The sequence below is a fragment of the Strongylocentrotus purpuratus genome, unplaced genomic scaffold (assembly GCF_000002235.5).
Source record: "Strongylocentrotus purpuratus isolate Spur 01 unplaced genomic scaffold, Spur_5.0 spur5_scaffold_13, whole genome shotgun sequence".
NCBI lineage: Eukaryota > Metazoa > Echinodermata > Echinoidea > Camarodonta > Strongylocentrotidae > Strongylocentrotus > Strongylocentrotus purpuratus.
Window position 1 is genome coordinate 16,081,655 of NW_022145598.1, and position 20,488 is coordinate 16,102,142.

Consider the following 20,488-nt stretch of genomic DNA (forward strand, 5'->3'; position numbering starts at 1 on the left):
TTTTTAATTTTTAGAAGATGCTGTATGTTCTATTTCAAATATCATGCAGAGAGCTTTGAACTTTGCATACTCATTTAAATTCACAGAAACTTGTTATTCTAAAATCATGTAATTGATCATAAAAGGGAAGTGAGTTGGCAGAATAAAGCTTGAACACACCAGAAAACAATAGTATGGGACTACAATGGAGTTTGATAATCCAATACTACTCAACGTCATGACCGTCATGTATTGTCATATCATTTCCTCTTTTTTAGAATAAAATAATTAAAGATAAAGTTGAGTTCTGGTCATGCGATTGCATTGTGAAAGAAAAGGTGTGGAATGGATCAGAAAAAGTTGATCATGTAGCATGTACGTATTGGTGTGTACTGCAAGGTTCTGGAGTCATCAAAATCATGTCGCTGTTTTCACGAAGTGACGGTAGTGAAAAAAAATTGCATTCACTTTGCGTTACGATTTTCCTCACTACCGTCACTTCGTGAAAACAAGGACGAATTGGCCCAGTCTTGGTAAAGTAACAAGCACTGTACACAGAAAGATGTATATGGGACTATACACAAATTGTGTCAGGCCTGCTTGCCTTGATTTCCTTATCTTTCTATGCTCATTTCTCAGCCAGTATACATTTTCTACCAAAATTGTTTGGCAAATGACATTTATTTGTAATCTTGAACATTCAGTGTAAGTTTCTTTTGATTCTGTGAGAATTCATTTTCCTTTTTTTTTATCAGAACTCAAGTTTAACCTTATTGTTGATATAGATTCCCAAAATTATCTATACACCAAGTGGAATATCCTGTTCAAGGAAACAAACATAGATTAAACACACTTTGATATTTCCATTTCAGTTTGTTATCAGATTATTCTGAAAAACAATTGATTTTATTTGTGTGTATTTAATTTTGAGAGTCAGAAGGGCAATAACTTCACATTGTTTTTACCTTTTTATGTAAGGATTTATTTTTAGGGCTAGATTGATCACATATTGTTCCTCGAATTGGCAACAATAATATTTCTTTGATTCCTACATTTTTAAAATAAAATATTATGTATCTGATAACAATTTAAATGGCGACAATTTAGCCGAAAAGTTGGAAATATGTCCAGTTTTGATCATTGTGCTGCCAATTCAAAGATTGTTTTACTCTTTATATTCCTAGCATCAAACCAAACATAGTCATGAAACAAAAATGTGTGCAAAATATGGATGAACAAGTGTTAGCTCTGTTGGAAATTTAGCTTTGATTTTTTTCTCAACACTTTCCACCACTTGGATTCTTTAGAAATGTTTGCATTATTACAAGTGCATTTAAATTTTACTACAACTGTTGAAAGCTTTCTTTTGCAAATAGTGGGAGGTCATTCTATAAAATGTCTGTACTAATATAATTGTATCATTGATATGTACATGTAGGCCTTGAATTTTAGATTGAAAATTGCTGAACTTTTTGGTATCAACTATGGCCTCGTTAATAGTGTACCGAGAATTCAGCTGCCTGTTCTATTAAATTATTGCCAAAATAGGTTAATAATAATGCCCTAAATGAACCCAATTGATTACAAATATTTGAAGCTATTTGGTAAAAATAAAATGTATTGTCCCACTGAGTTGTTTGATTTAATTTCTTATTGAAATATTAATTAATAGTTAGGCGAGCTAAATCTCTGCGTTACCCTAATTTTCTCACCCCCTCCATTACTTGCTCTCATTGTTGTATTCTATTTCATTACCATTAAACTTGAGTTGTGGTAATGCGATTGCATTGTGAAAGAAAAGGTGTGAAATGGATCAGAAAAGTTGATCATATAGCATGTAAGTGATGGTGTGTAATGCAAGGTTCTGGAGTCATCAACATCATCATAAATTTGGCCGAGTCTTGGTAAAGTAACAATCACTTACACAGAAAGATGTATATGGGACAACACACATGGTGTCGGGGCTAGTACTACCCTGATTTCCTCATCTTTCTATGCTCATTACTCAGCCAGTATACATTTTCTTCCAAAATTGTTTGGCACATGACATTTATTTGTAAGCTTGAACATTCAGTGTAAGTTTCGTTAGATTCTGTGAGAATTTATTTTCTTTTTTTACCCGAACTCAAGTTTATCTTTAACTTTATACAAATATTTTTATGTGAACGATGTACACATGCATGTTTATCTCTGGTTGTTTTTGTTAATATGTACCGTATCTCTTTAATCTTTATTTTGTGTATCTCCCCACTTATTTCACATGAAGTTTCAGATGTAGTTTTTCTTTTTTGTTTGGGGGAGGGGGGGGGGGGGGTGGGGGATTTGGTATTGAACTGATAAAAACAGGACAGTTTTTCAGAAAACAATCATGGATCTAGGGCAAGTCTGTCAACAAACGATCGCAACAAAGTTCCTCATAATCTAAATATTCAACAATGCTCTGACCTATTGTCTTTTTGACTTCCTGCTGTCCTAAATAAAACCAGATTGCTATGGTATTGTCTAGGTTTTTGGCATCCAATGTTCCGAAACACAATGTAAGGTAATAATAAAGGGGTATCTTTGTTTTCCCCTAGAGGTATAAATCCCCCCCCCCCCCCAACCGCCTTCAGGTAAAGAGCTGATTTCTGGCATAGTTCATTTTCTTGCATGTGAAAAGATTGCGATATTTTGCTTGAAACTCTCTGCCACAAATATTTTTTATAACAATTCATAGAAGATTTTTTGGAAAGTGATTTTTTTTTCGAGTACCATACCTGAATGTGAACCATGAATGAACCCCCAGATTCAATTATTATTTCATTTGTATCCATAGCTCACATGTTGTTTATACATGTATGTGTTTGTTTACATGAAATCGTGATAGCAACCAGATTTTAAACGGACGTGCCCCTTGGGAGACGTTCATATTAACGTTTCTACTTTCTAGCAGCGTTTCTAGCAGCGTTGCTATAGCAGGAAGTGTACCCTCTTTCCCCTATCTGCAGGTACCTCCCTCGGAAATAAACTTAACTTGTCTTTTGATGCCGAGACATGATAAAACTAGACCTTCCCTCAAATCATGAACTTGATGTTTTGTTGTCAACAGCTTGTTGGTACATTGAATAAAGGGGGAGAGGAGGGGAGGGGCGGGAGGATGCGGGCTTCAAGTAAAAGATATTGTGGTGGGTGGAAGATGTAGGCGAATAGAATAAAAATGAAAATTGGTATTACAAATTAAATTAGTTCAATTTAGGGGTGAATGATGGGTCATTTCTTTGAATAAGGTTGTGCTCTACTTTCTACATGGGTTTAGACAAGTTTGAAAAATGAAGAAAATATCAACTTTTCTGAAATACTACATATTGTCTGTTGAGATGTAGAAGGGAGTAAAAACCATTCTGATGATATTATGTATACCTCAACCTGACATAGCATAAATTCTTTGGAAGACGTAATTACTAATAAAGTTGCTTGAAGATTGTGGACCACTTGGAGACTGGTTGATGAGTCTATACACTTCCGCTTATAGGAGGTGTATTACGTACACTGTAGTTGAGCAAGGGGATTAACACCTGGAAAGTTATCAAGTATAAATTGATAGAGGAAATCACTTAATTTCAGTCGATATTACCTGTAAGATCCACAGGGGCTTCAATGATAAGTTACCGCAACAAGACCATAGGGACACATTCAGTGCTTTCATTCCGAGTGAATTATATACGCGTAGGCCCCTTCAAAGTTGTTCATACTTTGATCACTTATTATTGCTGTGATAAAACTTCTGACAAGACGTCAGAAAGAAATGTGTATCTTTTGCCGTTCCCTCTCTTACTTCCCCTCATCTACCCCTACCTACTTTTTGCTGGCACAATTCCCTGTTGGTTTTAACCCATAATATAATGGTATGTACTGTACAGCATATATCACAGAAGCTTATATACTGTACATGTATATGTATGTCCCCAAAATGTGTTCCTACTTCCAATACTATAGTCCAGCTGTGTAACCAGGTGTACGAGAAAGAGCTGAAGTTTGTAATAGAGAGGCTTCAAAATTCAACGGCACAATTATCATTAAATGTAATACCTTACACACATAGTGCATGGAGGTGTTATGATGTAGTGGATATGTCACGGTCTAGTAGATACGTCACGTGACTGCAGATCACATGGTTGGCGGTTTGAGTCCCGCCACGCACTTATGTCCTCTGGCAGGACATTAATCTGTATTTGCCTCACTCCACCCAGGTGAGGTCAAACGGATACCTGGCAGGAATTAATTCCTTGAAATGCTAGAGCTCCATAATGGCAGCCATGCTAAAGCCTGGGTAATAATTGTGGAGCACCGGGAGTGCCAAAACTGACAGACGGGAGCGATATTAAAAAAACAATAATTATTATTTTTATTATTATTATTATTAAATTACAAGCTTAAGATGTTTAATGACATGTACTTCAAAATTGTATAAAAATCACTCATAGACAGAAGTGTGATTTACAGTTGATAATACAGACAGATCATCCTGGGATCTATCCTTAATCCCACTCACTCAAATGGGTGTTAGTGTGTCTGCTCATGCACCCAGTAATTGTCTGTGTGAATCATAAAATGGATTTCTATGTCTTATGATTCACACAAGTTCTCTCTTCATCATTTCCACTGAGTTGAGTTATGTTCCCGTAACCTAGTTCTGTGCTTGTCTTGCATTAGTAGGAACTTGACTTGCATTGTATTAAAGTGGACTATGATGTATTTTCTAGGAAGCTTCATGTTTATAATGTATTAAAAGACGGAAACCACGAGAATAGCTACATTAACACTGTAAGCAAAAATCATTGATTTTTCTCACAGTCAGGTGTTTCATTAGAAGTCGCTAAGCAACTACCGGCAAACATCAGGGACCCGTTTCACAAAGCCTGTTTTCAATGACAAATGAGAAAAACCAGTGACAAAACCGGTTGATAACCAATCAGAAGCAAGGATTTCAGTAGCTAATAACAAATACTGTCATTTGTCACTGATGACAAGTTCTGTGAAACACACCCCAGAACGTGAGAAAATTGATGACTTTTGATTGCAGTGTAAATGCAGCTAATGTTGAACCTGGGGTTTTTTCACAAAACTTGTCATCAGTGACAAATGACAATTGGTGTTATAAGCTACTGAAATCCTTGCTTCTGATTGGTTATCAGCAGATTTGTCACTGATTTTTGTCACTTGTCATTGAAAAAATGCTTTGTGAAACGGGCCCCTGAACGTGAGAAAATTGAAGATTTCTGCTTGCAGTGTGATGCAGCTATTAAATGTTGAACCTGGCCATATAGAGCTCAATCAGTATGCCTAGTTAATTGGTTAGTTCATTTCCTGCTATTTAACAGATGTAAAATGGCCAGCATGCCAGTGGTTTCAGCACCTTGAAACCAACTGGTTCGCGTAGTTCATCCAAAGGCTAAAAGGTCTGTATCATGCCATTCAGATGTCTTTCAACCTAACAAGTGTTTCACCTACATCCAACAGATGTCAGCATATATACCACTTTCTTTGATACTGCAGCCCTCAAAATATTTTTTTTCTTGTGAGTGCTAATTAATTTTTCAACTAGAAATGTGTCCAGAAGGAACAGTTTGAGGCAATGAGGGATTGGGGAGGGGGCGTCCCACAACTTGTAGACGATTGGTTTGTCTGGTTCATTCAGACTCGAATGCGAAGAGGTCTGCCTCTAGTCTGTTTAGTTCTAACAGATATGTTATCAAATACCTCCTCAAATACAGCCCTCAAAATATCCTTCATTTTCTGGTTAATTTTTGTTTTCATCTGTAGCTGCTGAAATTTGATTCGCTGAAGACGTCACAAATGAAACAATTGTAAAATTTAGTACGGGGGAAAAAACGAAATGAAGATATTAAACACAATAATGCCAATCAATTTGCGTATTTCCCAGTTTATTCTTTTGTTGATGGAACACCTAGAAATCATATATGAGTATCCTCAATTATTGCAGCGTCACTTTACTTTGGTTTCAAACATTTCTTGAAAATTATCACTTATCAGGTATAATAACCTCATACATGATGAACTAATCTGAAATATTCAGACATTTAATATACAATTCTCTAATGTCACTTGGTTCCAAACAAAGTTTTTAAAATCATAACAAAATTTGTTTTATGTGTGGTAGGTGAGGATATAGGTTGATCATCTAGCATATAAGTATTGGTGTGTACTGCAAGGTTCTGGAATCATCAAAAAATGATAAGAAATTTGGCCCAATCTTGGTAAAGTTACAAGCACTTTACACAGAAAGATTTATATGGGACTACGCAAAATCTATCCAGGCCGGATAGATATGATAATTTAACAAATATATCAATTAGTAGGCGGTTTCCCGGCATAATTTGTATCATCGTGTATTAGTCAAAACATATTCTTTCACATGATTGGTAATAAGAGCTTCCATTTCATTTTTTTGAGAGGGGGTGTTTCCAAAACTGGTCTATACCTTTAATACTGGTACCTACATTTACTGGTAGCTTTATTTACAGAAGAGGATAAGGTAACACCTTCTTATTCTCTCGTGATAACTGTCACCCTGTTTTCTTTGATGAATTCACCCGGAAATCCATGTATTCCAGCCGGACACGGTATGTATCAAATGAGTGGAAGTCACGAGAGGCCTGTTTTCATCAGTTCGAGATTACCAAATATCCCGCTATTTTAACTATCCCTATCACAAACTACCGGTATCCAGTTAATTCGCGTCTTCATCAGCCCGAGGTTGCAATTATCGGGATATTTGGTCGAGATAATCATCCCAAGATATCTTGGGCTAGTTTGCAAAATATCCCGCTATTTGGTAAAATATCCTGCTATTTATCCGGTGCGTCTTCACCAGCCCGAAGACTCGCACTATGCGCGAACACTGAGCCAAACATCTCGAGCTCAAGTTTCAAGTTTTGAGATTAAGTCTCGAGCTGATGAAGACGCGATTTGTAACTTCTGGATTATTTCCCAAATCAGAAATAGCGGGCTGTTTGGCAATCTCGAGCTGATGAGGACAGGCCTAAGGTTCGCAATCAACGCAGAAATTTGGATTGTTGTGGGTGGAAGTTGCTGGTATATCATGATCAGGGACGTCTGTTTTATAGAGAGGTACATGGTGGTATTATTATCTTGTTTAATATTCAGAGTGATGCCTGTTTAAATGCTTGTATAGAGCAGATTTCAGAGAGGCGTTTTTTCATGGAACATGGAGGTCAATTTTAAAGTTGTGATTGATTTGGGGACTTACGGTACGATTGATTTGGACCAATCGTAACTCTTTGTAAGACGGAGCCCTGATCATCTTGAAGATGTGCTGATTTTGTATGGAAGGCCCCTTTGCTTACCAGGACAATATCTTTATATAGAGGATTGTTTTATGCAGAACATGCATTTTAGCACCTGAGCTGGCGGACACTTGCACCTACTGAAGACATCGTTATTTTTATCACTTGATTACCAAAGATTTTATTTAGGTTACTGAGTACTCTATGGATAGCAAACTTGACTTGCAAATATAATAAGTTAGAGTATTAAAGTTAAACCAGAGGGACATTTGACCCTGTCATTGGATCATTTGCAGATTAACCGCCGATCTCTAACACCAGTGATTTGTTGTCGTTGAAATACGTTCCAAGGAAACTTTTCTGTCATTCATGGACTTCAGTACTATGGATCATGATAAAGATCATTTGAAACAGGATTGATGATGTCTCTGGCAGATAAATGATGAGGAAGTTCTTGAAAAAAGGTAATTCACCAGATTGGTCTTTGATATATTCATTGCTCTGGGTACTCCTTCTGGTATAAAGAACTTGGTCTGATTTGGAAGTTTATTGATTTGTTCAATCTGTGGAATGTAGAGAAATATATCTTTACTTTGCTTCCAGATGAATTGATTGTCATACTGAAGGATTCTAGCTAGTTGTTCGTCATTGAAAATGCTTTTTCTTCACATCATTTTATTCTCATGTAGAAACATAATGTAGTCAATTCTGTAAAAAAATTCTAACCATTTACATGTATCAAAAAATGTAAAAAAGTCTTGATATAGTCATATAGATTTCTATCATGATGTGACAAATTTCACGTAAGTATCCAAATGGGTAATGGAATTAATAGAACGTTTCAAAGATAGGACATCATGAAATGTACTAAAACTCTGATCAATCAACAGAAGGGTACTTAACAACCCTATCAGAGGATATCCTATTAACAATTGTCTGAGCGTGCTCAATGTTTCCTGCTCATGTAGATCAACTGTCTGCTAGTGAGCCACAGTTAAAGATAAACTTGAGTTCTGGTAAAAAAAAAGAAAATTAATTCTCACAGAATCAAAAGAAACTTACACTGAATGTTCAAGATTACAAATAAATGACATGTGCCAAACAATTTTGGAAGAAATTGTATACTGGCTGAGTAATGAGCATAGAAAGACAAGGAAATCAAGGTAGTACTAGCCCCGACACCATGTGTGTTGTCCCATATATAGCTTTCTGTGTACAGTGCTTGTTACTTTACCAAGACTCGGTCAAATTTATTATGATTTTGATGACTCTAGAACCTTGCAGTGCACACCAATTTTTACATGCTACATGATCAACTGTTTCTGATCCTTTCCACACCTTTTCTTTCACAATGCAATCGCATTACCAGTACTAAAGTTTATCTTTAGCAGCTAAATCTTTTGATGTCTTTTTTGCGCTTTTCGTAATGCAAGAATAAACGGTGGACCAGTTGAATAGCGCTAGGGCCTTGGTTGAATACCTTTAGATGTCTCATTCCCAAGAAACGTAATTGGGTCAAACCAATTTTTCACATACTTAAAAATTAAAGCTTGGTACTGTATGAATTTAGATGTTAACTGTATGTTGTAAATAAGATGGGTATCAGATAAGCATTCTGCCATTTGAAATAAATGGCTTTCATGATAATTGTCATTTCAGTAATTGTAATTTTGGAGTCAATTTTAATAGTAACACAACTGTATATGATAACAAGCTTTCACATTAGTCTCAAAAACATATATTGTAGCTTCCTTGGGAAAGGTGAAGCTTCTGAAGTGAGCAAGTATCTATTTTCTAAAATAGCCCCCCCCCCCCCAACAACAAAAAAGGAAGAAGAAAATAGATATATGAAGTATTAATATTTGCAGATGGAATATTGTTTGCTAATTATCATTGTTTCTAAGCTGTGGGAAGAAAAAAAGGAAAAAAGACACACATGTTGTGGGTATTGTGGTAACCAAATAAATACAAATAATTTGATGTCGTTGACGTCATTATTGTTGAGTTAAACTATTAATAGAAAACAAATAATGTTGTTTACTCCATGTGTGTGTACCTTTGATTTCACGAGTTCGAACAGTCCCACATGTTGAAAGGCCAGGATGTTTGTTGGCCACTGTGTTTGCGTGCCCTACAAACACACCCTCGGAGAAAACCAAAATGTTTAGGTTCAGTCACCATAAACTTTGCCTAGCCCTAAGAAGGCCTTGGTCAGTGAGTCTTGATTTCGGCCCGAAGACTTCCTTCTCAAATTGGCAACTCTTGGCCGTAAGTTCAATGGCCGCGGAAAAGCAGTGTGGAGCTAAAATCATCATTTTGGTGAATGAACTGAAAGTATGGTCATAGAGACTTTCGAGAAATCAACTTTAGGGTAGAAAAGTGTGATTAAAATCTCCTGTCTTGTCTATTGGTGAAGAGGTACACATGGGCCTACACGTATGAGGAAAATTGTTTCATATCACGTTTTTACTGCAAACTGTTTTTTTTTTTAAGTCTAAAGAGAGAGAAATAAAAACATAAACAAAAATTGGAGAGGAGTCACAAAGGAAATTTTAGAATTGCTGATTTTATATTAATTCTAATTATTCTATTGTTTTAAATTCAAAAGTTACTTGTTCATTTTCACATTTTCTCTGATGTGTGCACATGTTTCTCCTTTTTGTACTGAAGTCACACTGCCAATCTGACTCCAAACTGACTGATTTTTGCCTTTAAATTTTTTTCTCTCTGGTTGGTCTAGTGTTGGTCTCATTGATTTGACTGATGTGCAGTAGCATTCTGTGTGAACTTTCAAAGGTGGTCTCTTTTGTTTTCTTCATGTCTGCCATACAGTCAATAGTTTTCTTTCCTTTCTGAAGAAAAGAAAACACATTCTGTGACATTTGCTTTGACAGTGAGTCAGAAAGTAAATTGTACTTTGATACTTTTGGAGTTAGACAGATCATTCCGAAAATATTGATCTTTCAGTCTTTGTATTCTCATCCAGAAATATAAAAATATGGCAAATTTCACTTTGTGAATGTTTTCTTCTCAGAAAATGAAACTGAACCGTTTCTACAAAAGCTATACAGGAGAGAGGTTGTATGTTAATTTATTGGCCTGCACAATGGTATAGGTACAATTCAAAGGTTATTTATAGAAATACTTCATTGTGTACATTTTCGAATATTTTCCAAAGTGTTTAATACATTTTTTTGTTGTCAGTGAATACATGTACAATTTACCTATCAAATTTTTACTTTCATTGTTTACACTTCAAAGGCTATTTATAGAAATGCCCTTTATTACATTCTATAATATTTTCCAAAGTGTTTAATATATTTTTTTGTTGGTCAGGGAATACTTGTACCTATCAAATTTTGCAAGAATATTACCAGCTCAAGATATCTACTAAGCACAGCATAGCAGAGTCAAAAGAAATTTCCATTCATGTTACTCCATCTAGTTACATGTACAAATTACTTCTATATTAAAGGCAAGAAAACTAAATATAATTTAATTTATACTAATTCCAATACTAATGAAATAAAGATAGAGAAATAAATTCAGGAGCAGCAAGTAACCATAATAAAAAGTACAAACATCATAAATACATGATTGTAAATCAATGCGTTGGTAAAAATATATCTAGTCATGATCCTCATCAACAATGACAAGAATTTTAACAAATGCAGTTTCTAAAGCTCTGCCTATTGGTCGTATTCCAAGAATGCTGTAATCTATTATTAATCTGTTTCTGTTTTTGATATGTGGAATTCAAGAAAAAAATTGATTATAGATTAATCCAATGGATCATGACAAATCATCAACAAGTGCTCAATTTACCAAAATCTCAAGGACAGTTTAATAGCCCTTCCGATCTGCCTACTGTTTCATCAGGTAAATGGTAAATGTAAAGGTGATCCCCCTTTCTGGGAAACAAGACAGATCATGCAAGGAACTGCAAACAGATTTATTTCCATTAATGAGTCCATTATTATTGAGCACTGTCTTTTGATATTGAGGAAGTACTTGAACATGTAGGTATGTGGGGGATTTCATGACAATATTTTTGTTTCCGTCTAATAATATGCTATGCTCTCTGTATATGCTTTTTGTCCACCACTGTCATTCACAACTCTCGACGAAGCGATCATATTTGCTTGGTGTCTGAGTGTGAGGAATGCAGTTTCTTCTGACAGATGTATCATGGCAAACTCTGCTGGTTTCTGAAAGCATACTTGTTGAGAGGGATCATAAAACCCTGATTTCCAGTTCTGGAAGTAAAATCGAAAGGGAACATCAGAAACTGGTTGCCACTTCTGGAAGTAAAATAGAAAGGGAACATCAAAAACTGGTTGCCATGCACTTCTGAAAGTAAAATCAAAAGGGAACATGAAAAATTTGTTACTGTTCGCAAAGATGATCATCTTATTTGTTATTGTTTGATCCGAGCGGAGCTAACCTTGAAGTGGGTACATGCTGAAGTTTTGAAATCTGTTTGGTTTTGGGAGCAAACTTGATGGTGTTGACTTGTGGACATAACTGAGCAGAGTTCACACGTTCATGTATGTCTTTGACTCTTGTTGTTTTTGTCCAATGTGGTAGACTTGGTAGCTTGGATCTATTTTGCTTTTTGACGAGGAATATTTTGACATAAACCGACTGTGAATCAGTTATACTCGACCTGTACATTCCATGTATGCTGTAGTTCAAAAATCATCTTTTCCTGACTATGCGGTGGTACGCAAGACAAAGAGTAAGTAGAAATATTGTGACAATTTGGGTAATTCAGATGGAGGCAAAGGAGATGCATCATGTTTCTTCATCATTTTGCAAAGAGTCCAGTAACATTATACATTGCTGTGTACATTGTTGTAGCCCACAGACTTGTTTAATCTTCAAGACTTGTCCACTCTGAAATATTCTTTCAAGAAAATCAAGATATGCCGTGTTGTTCTGTTTGATTTCTGAACTCAATTCACATTGTGAATTAACTGTATTTGATTATTTTGTAATTAATTGATTGTAATTGCGTGGTTATAAGTTTTCTTCTTTGTGCGATCCATTCGAGGTCCCCTTTCAATAGAAAGAAGTGAATGTTGATTTCTTTAAATTATTTTGAACTAAATTGACTTGAAATCTCTTTTAATTTGATTGATCCATTCTTCATCCAATTGCCTTTTTCTTATGGTTCAGTAAATTGTTTTTTTTAAGTCATTTTGTATAATGAAAGCCTGAAAGAGGTATCGGTGCATGCCCAACCAGTTTGAGAGATTGGAAGTTGAGACGCTAAAGAAATTAATTTTATTGTTGTCTTTATTTTTCTATCTATTTAAAAAAAAACTGCCAGTGCCTGCCTGTGTTATGCTGAACAAATGTATGTTTATGAGGCAAAGTTATAGGGGAGAAAACCATTGAATATACATGTATTCTTCCCTTAATTCATTTTCTCTTTCTTTCTCTTCAACAATCAATACATGTACCTGCCTATATTAGATAGCTCTTACAGATAAAATGTTGTGATTTGTCTACAGCTTATCTGATATCGATTGCAAGGATTCATAATTAGCATATTCCACTCCTGGTCATTTTCCAATGTTTTATTTAATAACCAGCTGGTCAGATGAGTATATTTTGCCATCATACCATATCCAAGCAACCTTGCACGCACTATCGCGTACCCATTCTTTGCATCCTCATAGCCGCGTGCATAGGACTTACAAGCCTATCCCCTATACAAATTTAAGTTCGTCGCGAACTCGTATTATGCTCGTGGTAAGCTTAATAAGATCGTTTTTTAGGCTTTTAGCTCGTAACACGCTTCCAGGACGCTAGTAACGATCTTACAAAATCTTCACGAGCTCGTGAACGAGTTCGTCACGAGCTCGTGGCGAACTCGCGGGTAAACTGGGCAGCTCGTGGCGAGCTCGTGGGTAAAAGGGGGAGCTCGTGACGAGCTCGTTGGTAAAAGGGGGAGCTCGTGGCGAGTTTGTGGGTAAAAGGGGGAGCTCGTGGCGAGCTCGTGGGTAAAAGGGGGAGTTCGTGACGAGCTCGTTGGTAAAATGGGGAGCTCATGGCGAGCTCGGGCGTAAACTGGGGAGCTCGGGGGTAAACTGGGGAGCTCGTGGCGAGCTCGTGGGTAAAAGGGGGAGCTTGTGGCGAGCTCGTGGGTAAAAGGGGGAGTTCGTGGCGAGCTCGGGTTAAACTGGGGAGCTCGTGGCGAACTGGGGGGGTAAACTCGGGAGCTCGTGGCGAACTCAGGGTTAAACTGGTAAACCCAGCCCTCTATAGGGTGGACACCAAAGTTTCATAATTTTTTTAAAAATATCTATTTGATTCAAAATTGAACAATTCAATGAATTTTATATATACAATGTAGAAAGCCTTTCTTGTGAAAGATTAGAACGATTATAAATGAAGTTTTCTTAACAAAATTGTATTTTGTATTTTTCATATACGGTAACGCATGTTATGGGTGGACACCAAAGAATTTTTAGAATTTCAAACATGTGCTGTTTTTTTAACTATAACATTTTAAGCTTCATCTTTTTTTAATTGATTTGATCCATTGAGTTCTTCCAAGAAATAAACTGGGAATTGTCAAAGTTGTTCATATAATGTGCATTCATCATGCAGAAGCACCAAATGGAACGCGTGTTGCATGGTGGACACCATGCATAACAACTGTACAAGATGTGAAATATGGTGATTATGAAAAAACTTTGCCACGCAACCTAAGGTTATTAATGACATGAGCATAAATAGATTCAGCGCTTACTACCAGACAATAATTGAACATCAGATAGTCATACAAATTTAGAGAATACTCATTACCAGGAACTAGGTTTTTTCATGTCACGTTTTGGTTTACGTCCTAAAAAGGGCAAAAAATGGGTTTCACCTTACATAAAAATTTAAACCCAGGGTTTTGAAACACAATGTTATTTAAGTTATCTCCACTACATATCTGCATTAAGACATGGACAAAATTATCACCATAGAATATACTCTTTTATTTTTATACTTGGATCTGAAATATCCATGGTGAAATCTCTCCAGTATCATAAAAATACACATATGCAATTACATTGAAAGTTCAGAAAATTTATGTTGAAATTGAAACAATAGCTTTTTCATGCTGAAGTAACCTGTCAAATTTCTTGTAAATTTAATTAAATTCTTTTGAAACTTTGAAACATTTATTTGCAGCATACCAGATTGGGAAGGGGGGGGGGTGCCATTTATTCTGACTGTATCATATATTTAACACCCTGAAATGTCACTATCAGGTATTACATAAGACCACACACCCAGTGCTTGATTCGAGGTCAACTCCCTGTTTCTATCTTGCTCTCTCCTTATGTACATAGGATCCCCCCTGCTTAGACACAAATCCCTATTCCTCTCTTCTCCCCTCTCTCACTTTCTTGTGTACTCTCTCTTGTGGAATTACCACTGGTAGCATTCCTGATAAGAATGAATTGATTTAGGCCCATTTGGTCAAGTCTTTTTCTATCTTGCTGTTGTGGAGAGCAGACATGGGTTTTGAATGGTATTGCAGCTCCTTTGTTTTAGGTAAGAGAAAAACTAATTTCTCACACCTTTTAACTAAATGTTCTATTGTGTATTTATAATAAGACTAGGCCAACAGTTAGGCCTACCTCTCTTATACATTTATGAAAGAGAAGTGTAGAGTAATGATTAATGAGATAATGTATTCATTCTCTTTCTAGTGAGATATCTTTTCATATATTGGGAATTTTGTTTATCTATCTAGCACATAGTATATTCACTTCAATAAAGTAACATTAGATATCTATGTGATAAAGTTATATTCATGTAAACATTTCTGTATCTTGAATGACAAACCCTACCTTTTAGGCAACATGAGAGCACAAGAATGCATTTGGTCTGAATACTGAAAACTAGTTTGCTAGCAGATAATAAAGAAGGGATTGTTCTAGAGATCCTATAGTGTACATGCATCATTACTTGGTACCCTGGGTTGGTGAATACACTGACAAAAAGGGGGGATGCTACATAGTTATTGTATGAATACCGCTTTATTAGTTTGGATCTTTGTAATATTATGAGTGATTAGAATGATGGATAAATAATTACCAAAATGGATAATAATATTTCTTCAAAGGCAGAGTATTATACAGTGTAATTACTCACATATTTAATTTCATTATACAGTGTAATTATATAATTTGGAAATCATTTATTCATTCATATTGTTGTGTGAAGTTGTGAACCCTGCATACAGGTAACATGCATTATACAGGGTTTGTATTGACTCTAATAAAGAGCTACTTGTTTTAAGTTACATTTTATGTTAAATCTTTTCTTTCTGTTCTTTGATATATTAGTGATTTAATTGATTGATATCCCAGAAGTAATGAGCTTTTAAATTGCCCTAAGAGTATCACTGTATTCTTCACCAGCTAGCCAACTGAATTGCCCTTGCATGGCCAGCCTGCAGATGTTACCAGGATATTGAAAGGCTGATAAGTTAGATAAATATATATATATGCTTGCCAATAGCTCAACAGGATCATCAAATTCACCTCTATTATGTAGACACAAATTTGTTGTCAATGCCAACCTGCTGTTAAGCACGCCATTATAAAGCGTGCAGCCATTTTTTCCACGAGATTGTCGACGAACTCGCCGACGAGCTCGTCGACGAACTTGTTGACAAACTCGCCGACGAACTCGTTGACGAACTCGCCGACGAACTCGTTGACGAACTCGCCGACGAGCTCGCCAACCAGCTTATTGGCCAGTGACGAGCGTGTATATTTCGAGCACGCCAACGAGCTCGCCAACGAGCACGCCAACGAGTTCGTAGCTTATTTGCATATTTGGAACGAAACGAGCTCGCTGGCGAGTTCGTCTGCTTGCTCGTCAACGAACTCGGTGGCGAGCACGCTGACGAGCTCGCGTGTAAGCGTACTGAAATTGAAAAAAAGACATGAGATTGTAATTCCCCTCGAATTTGTATAACAAAATGTAATCAAGGTTATATAATATAGCAGATATTAACTGGATGGGGGTGTATTATACAAATTTGGACTGCAGGGGGGGGGGGGGGGTATTTTTTTCTCCATCAGCACTGTATGCTTTGGCAATATATAACTCCCTACAGTGGTCCAAAGAATGTTACACATCCTACCAGTCAATATCTTAATATACCATACTGCCGTCTCCAATTTCCATGTGTTTGTGTCTGAATATCTAGTTCTTTAATTCTTTTAGAAAAGGAAATGTGTTCTGTGTAAATAATTTAATGACTGATTGATTAAATCACATTTATTTGATTTTTAGCTACTTGTACATATAACACCATGGAAAGATGTAATTAGGGATACCGGTAATGTCATTTTTATTGTCAGAAGGAAACAATTAAACTCTCAATATTTGCTTAATGTGTGATTGCTTAAATGTGTTATTCATTTAAGGAAGTAGAGAGAAAATAATTTCTTGTCGGTTACCTGCGTAATATAATACTCCTGTAAAAATAGCTTGCCCTAATTTTTGTGTATTTCCGGGGCTGAATTTCCACACTTTGCATCTTAAAGATAAACTTGAGTTCTGGTAATGCGATTGCATTGTGAAAGAAAAGGTGTGGAATGGATCAGAAAAGTTGATCATATAGCATGTAAGTAATGGTGTGTAATGCGAGGTTCTGGAGTCATCAAAATCATCATAAATTTGGCAGAGTCTTGGTAAAGTAACAATCACTTACACAGAAAGATGTATATGGGACAACACAAATGGTGTCGGGGCTAGTACTACCCCGATTTCCTTATCTTTCTATGCTCATTACTCAGCCAGTATACATTTTCTTCCAAAATTGTTTGACACATGACATTTATTTGTAATCTTGAACATTCAGTGTAATTTTCGTTAGATTCTGTGAGAATTCATTTTCTTTTTTTACCAGAACTCAAGTTTATCTTCAATGTCAGGTCGCACCCGGCATATATTAATTTATGTATGAATCACTGCAAGTCTACTTTGATTAATGTTACATGGTTTTGTTTCATCTCGACATGTATGTGAGAACAATTCACAGCCTGATATTTACTCTTTGATTCTTAATCTATTCTATATGCTTCTAAATATTATGTACGCTACCAGTATGTTGAGTGTTGTTTGAAAATTCTTATTAGGAATTTTTATTCCATGTTACACAATTGTTTTTGTTATAAAACACTTTCACTCCCAATTATACTTTTGTTCGTTTATCAATTGTTGTACTTTGTGAAGATAGTCTCGATATACCGGTATATATTTTAAATGTATTTTCCCGTTTTGTTTGTATTATCTGTATGCATGTATTTTCTCATTTATAATGGAAGCTTGTTTTGTTATCTAAATTTGCTTTATGTAGATTGTTTCAATTTTCTTTAGGATCCCCATACAGGTATAGACATGCATATAATAATAATAATGATAATAATCTTTTAAAGTCCACTCCAAATTTTATAAAGTTAAACCAAAAATGGAAATTCTTTTTGCCCAATTGATCGTGAGCCCGGCAGCCACTGAGCAGCGCCAGACCGACGTTGCTATATCCCTTATTGTGGAGCGCCAAACAAGGTAGCAGCAACTCCCGCCTTTTAACGTCTTTTGGTATGACGCAGCTGGGGTTCGAACCCACGACCTCCCGGTTGTGAGGCGGACGCTCTATTGACTGAGCCAACACACCGGTTGCATGTAGTCCATATATATCTTTCCCATGCAACATTTATTTATACTCTTTAAACTATGATAAACACATATGTATTTCATTATCATTTATATTTGTTGATGACAGGATTGAAGTAGATGAAATATGAAATTGGGCAACACATTCTTGAAAACACAGAATGCGAAATAACTTTAGATTAAGATTATAGGGAATGCAAGTTGTCATATTAAAAATGTTCAGGGCACAGAGTTAGGTAATAAGAAAAGATCAAAAGAAAGAACAATAAAGAATTAAATGATGCCAAGAAAATACATCAAAGAAGAAAAGAGAGGAGGGGGATATGTTGTTCAATGAAATTAAATAAAAAAAGTAATAAAGCAAAGTAACTCTAGCTAACCTCAGTGTTTCTTTCCTCTTTCTCTTTTTGATCTATAGAGGGAGACAGAGCGCTTCCTTCATTACCTGGAGACAGGTAAGTAAACTTTCATATATTTTTTTCAACTTACTGCCAACTTTTAGGCGAGCTTGTCTTTCTTTTCCATCTCTACCTTGAAGAGGCATAGACCGTTGAAATGAAAGACAGCTGATGAAAGACAGCCTCTCTGAAGTGCAAGGAAGTAGGATGCCATGTTTTAAACCGTGCTACATGTTTTCTGTTGGCCATCTATCATCGTACATGGCACGTGTATTGGCTTCCCTTAGTATTGCTTTCTCAGTTCACAGCATACCCAGTCTTTAACAGTGCACATGTTAAAAAATCCACTTTCTCTCTTGTTTATCAAGAAATTAGGATGCTGTCTTAATAGGAGGCGCGATAGCTCAGTCGGTAGAGCAGTGGTCTCGTAATCCGGTGACCCGGGTTCGAAACCTAGGCGATGCGCTAGTGCCCTATGGTAAGGCATTAATCCTCATTACCAGGTCCCTCGGAGAGGACCTTAAGCCGTCGGCCGTCTGGTTGCTTACTAACAAGCATTTATGCTTTCTTAGCAGTCAGGTAAAATAACCACCACCACCACATTATTAAACACAATGATTAGTAGAAAATGTTTCCTGCAAGTTAGCTTCCATCTTGTAGAGTATCCCTTGGCCTCTCCAACTTTTGCTGTCTTTCAAGTCTTGCAAAACTGCAATAGAACTGTTCAGTAGTTATACATGTGCCCTAACATCCAGACTATAGTAATCAGGAAGTTGGGATGCAGTCTTGAGGATGCTGGAACAAGTTCCCCCCAAAATACCCGTCATCTTGTACAGCATATGTTTGGCCCCTTCGAGTGTCACTATCTTAGTTACCTTAAATGCAGTACTAGGTCATGAGCAGCACACATCCAGACTCTGCCTCAATCAGAGATGAAAACAAAATATAGGATGCATTATTGAGGGTAGTGGAACATGTTTCCGGCGAGTTATATTTCATCTTGTGCAGTCTGGGGCTCTACAACTATCTTTCTAACTGCAGTAGAACCAGGCTATATAAGCACTACACATGCTGAAACATCCACTCTCTGCCATAAAAATTGCTATCTTTAATCAGGGCTCGACTCCAACAGGGGCCCAGGACACATGGGCACCCACAATCTCAGTCTTGATCCCCAGAATTTCTACAATTTGACATATGGCCTGTGCAAACAGACTCTAAAATTTAAATTCCTGACCCCTTCGGGAAAAGTTAGTTTGGAGCCCTGCTTTCAGTCCCCTGACTGAAAAACATGCCCATTGAATTGAGACTCTCTCTTTCAATAAGTGAGTTTCATTTAGGACGTAGTCCTGGCAGGGAGAACATGTTTCCTGCAAGTTATCTTTCATGTTGTACAGTCTAGGCCTCTCCATCTTTTACATAAAATGCTGCCTCCTCATGCTCTTAATCTCTCATCGCATTCACACAATTCAAAACAACAACCCTGAAAATGATGTCATGATTTCTCAGGCTGCTTTTATACTGGAGCATCATCTACACTACAGCAAAGGTTCTGGAACTTTGGCTTTCTAAAACGTACATCCGCAGTGCAGACAGATTGGTTTGAACTTGGTTTATAGGACCAGTGGTTGGTAACTGACAGTATTTTGGCATCAACTTGGACTGCCTCTATTCTCTCTCTCTCTCTCTCTTTTATTTCTTTCTTCCTCCCTCTCTCTTTTTCTTTCTTCCTCCCTCTCTGTCTCTCTGTCTCTCTCTAGCTTTCTTTCTTATTCCCTCTCTTCTCTCCCTCCCTCTTCCCCTCTTTCCCTTACTCCCCTCTCTTTTTCTCTCTCCCCTCTCTCTCTCCCTCTCTTTCTCTCTCTCTCTCTCTCTCTCTATTTCTTTCTTCCTCCCTATCTTTCTTTCTTCCTCCCTCTCTGTCTCTCTCTAGCTTTCTTTCTTATTCCCTCTCTTCTCTCCCTCCCTCTTCCCCTCTTCCCCTTACTCCTCCCCTCTCTTTTTCTCTCTCCCCCTCTCTCTCTCTCCCTCTCTCTCTCTCTCTCTCTCTCTCCCTCTCTCTCTCCCTCCCTCCCTCCTCCCCCTCTCTCTCTCTCTCTCTCTCTC

At 36.8% G+C, this 20,488-nt stretch overlaps 1 protein-coding gene across 3 annotated transcripts in view; it reads left to right on the forward strand.

The window, feature by feature from the left end:
* LOC105436929 (focal adhesion kinase 1) overlaps positions 1-20,488 on the forward strand; it is a 136,884-nt gene that overhangs the window by 67,550 nt on the left and 48,846 nt on the right. For all 3 annotated transcript variants that reach the window (XM_030983011.1, XM_030983012.1, XM_030983013.1), the window contains one exon: positions 18,403-18,439. In XM_030983011.1, coding sequence (XP_030838871.1) covers positions 18,403-18,439 — 37 coding nt within the window. The remainder of the gene's footprint in view (positions 1-18,402; positions 18,440-20,488) is intronic.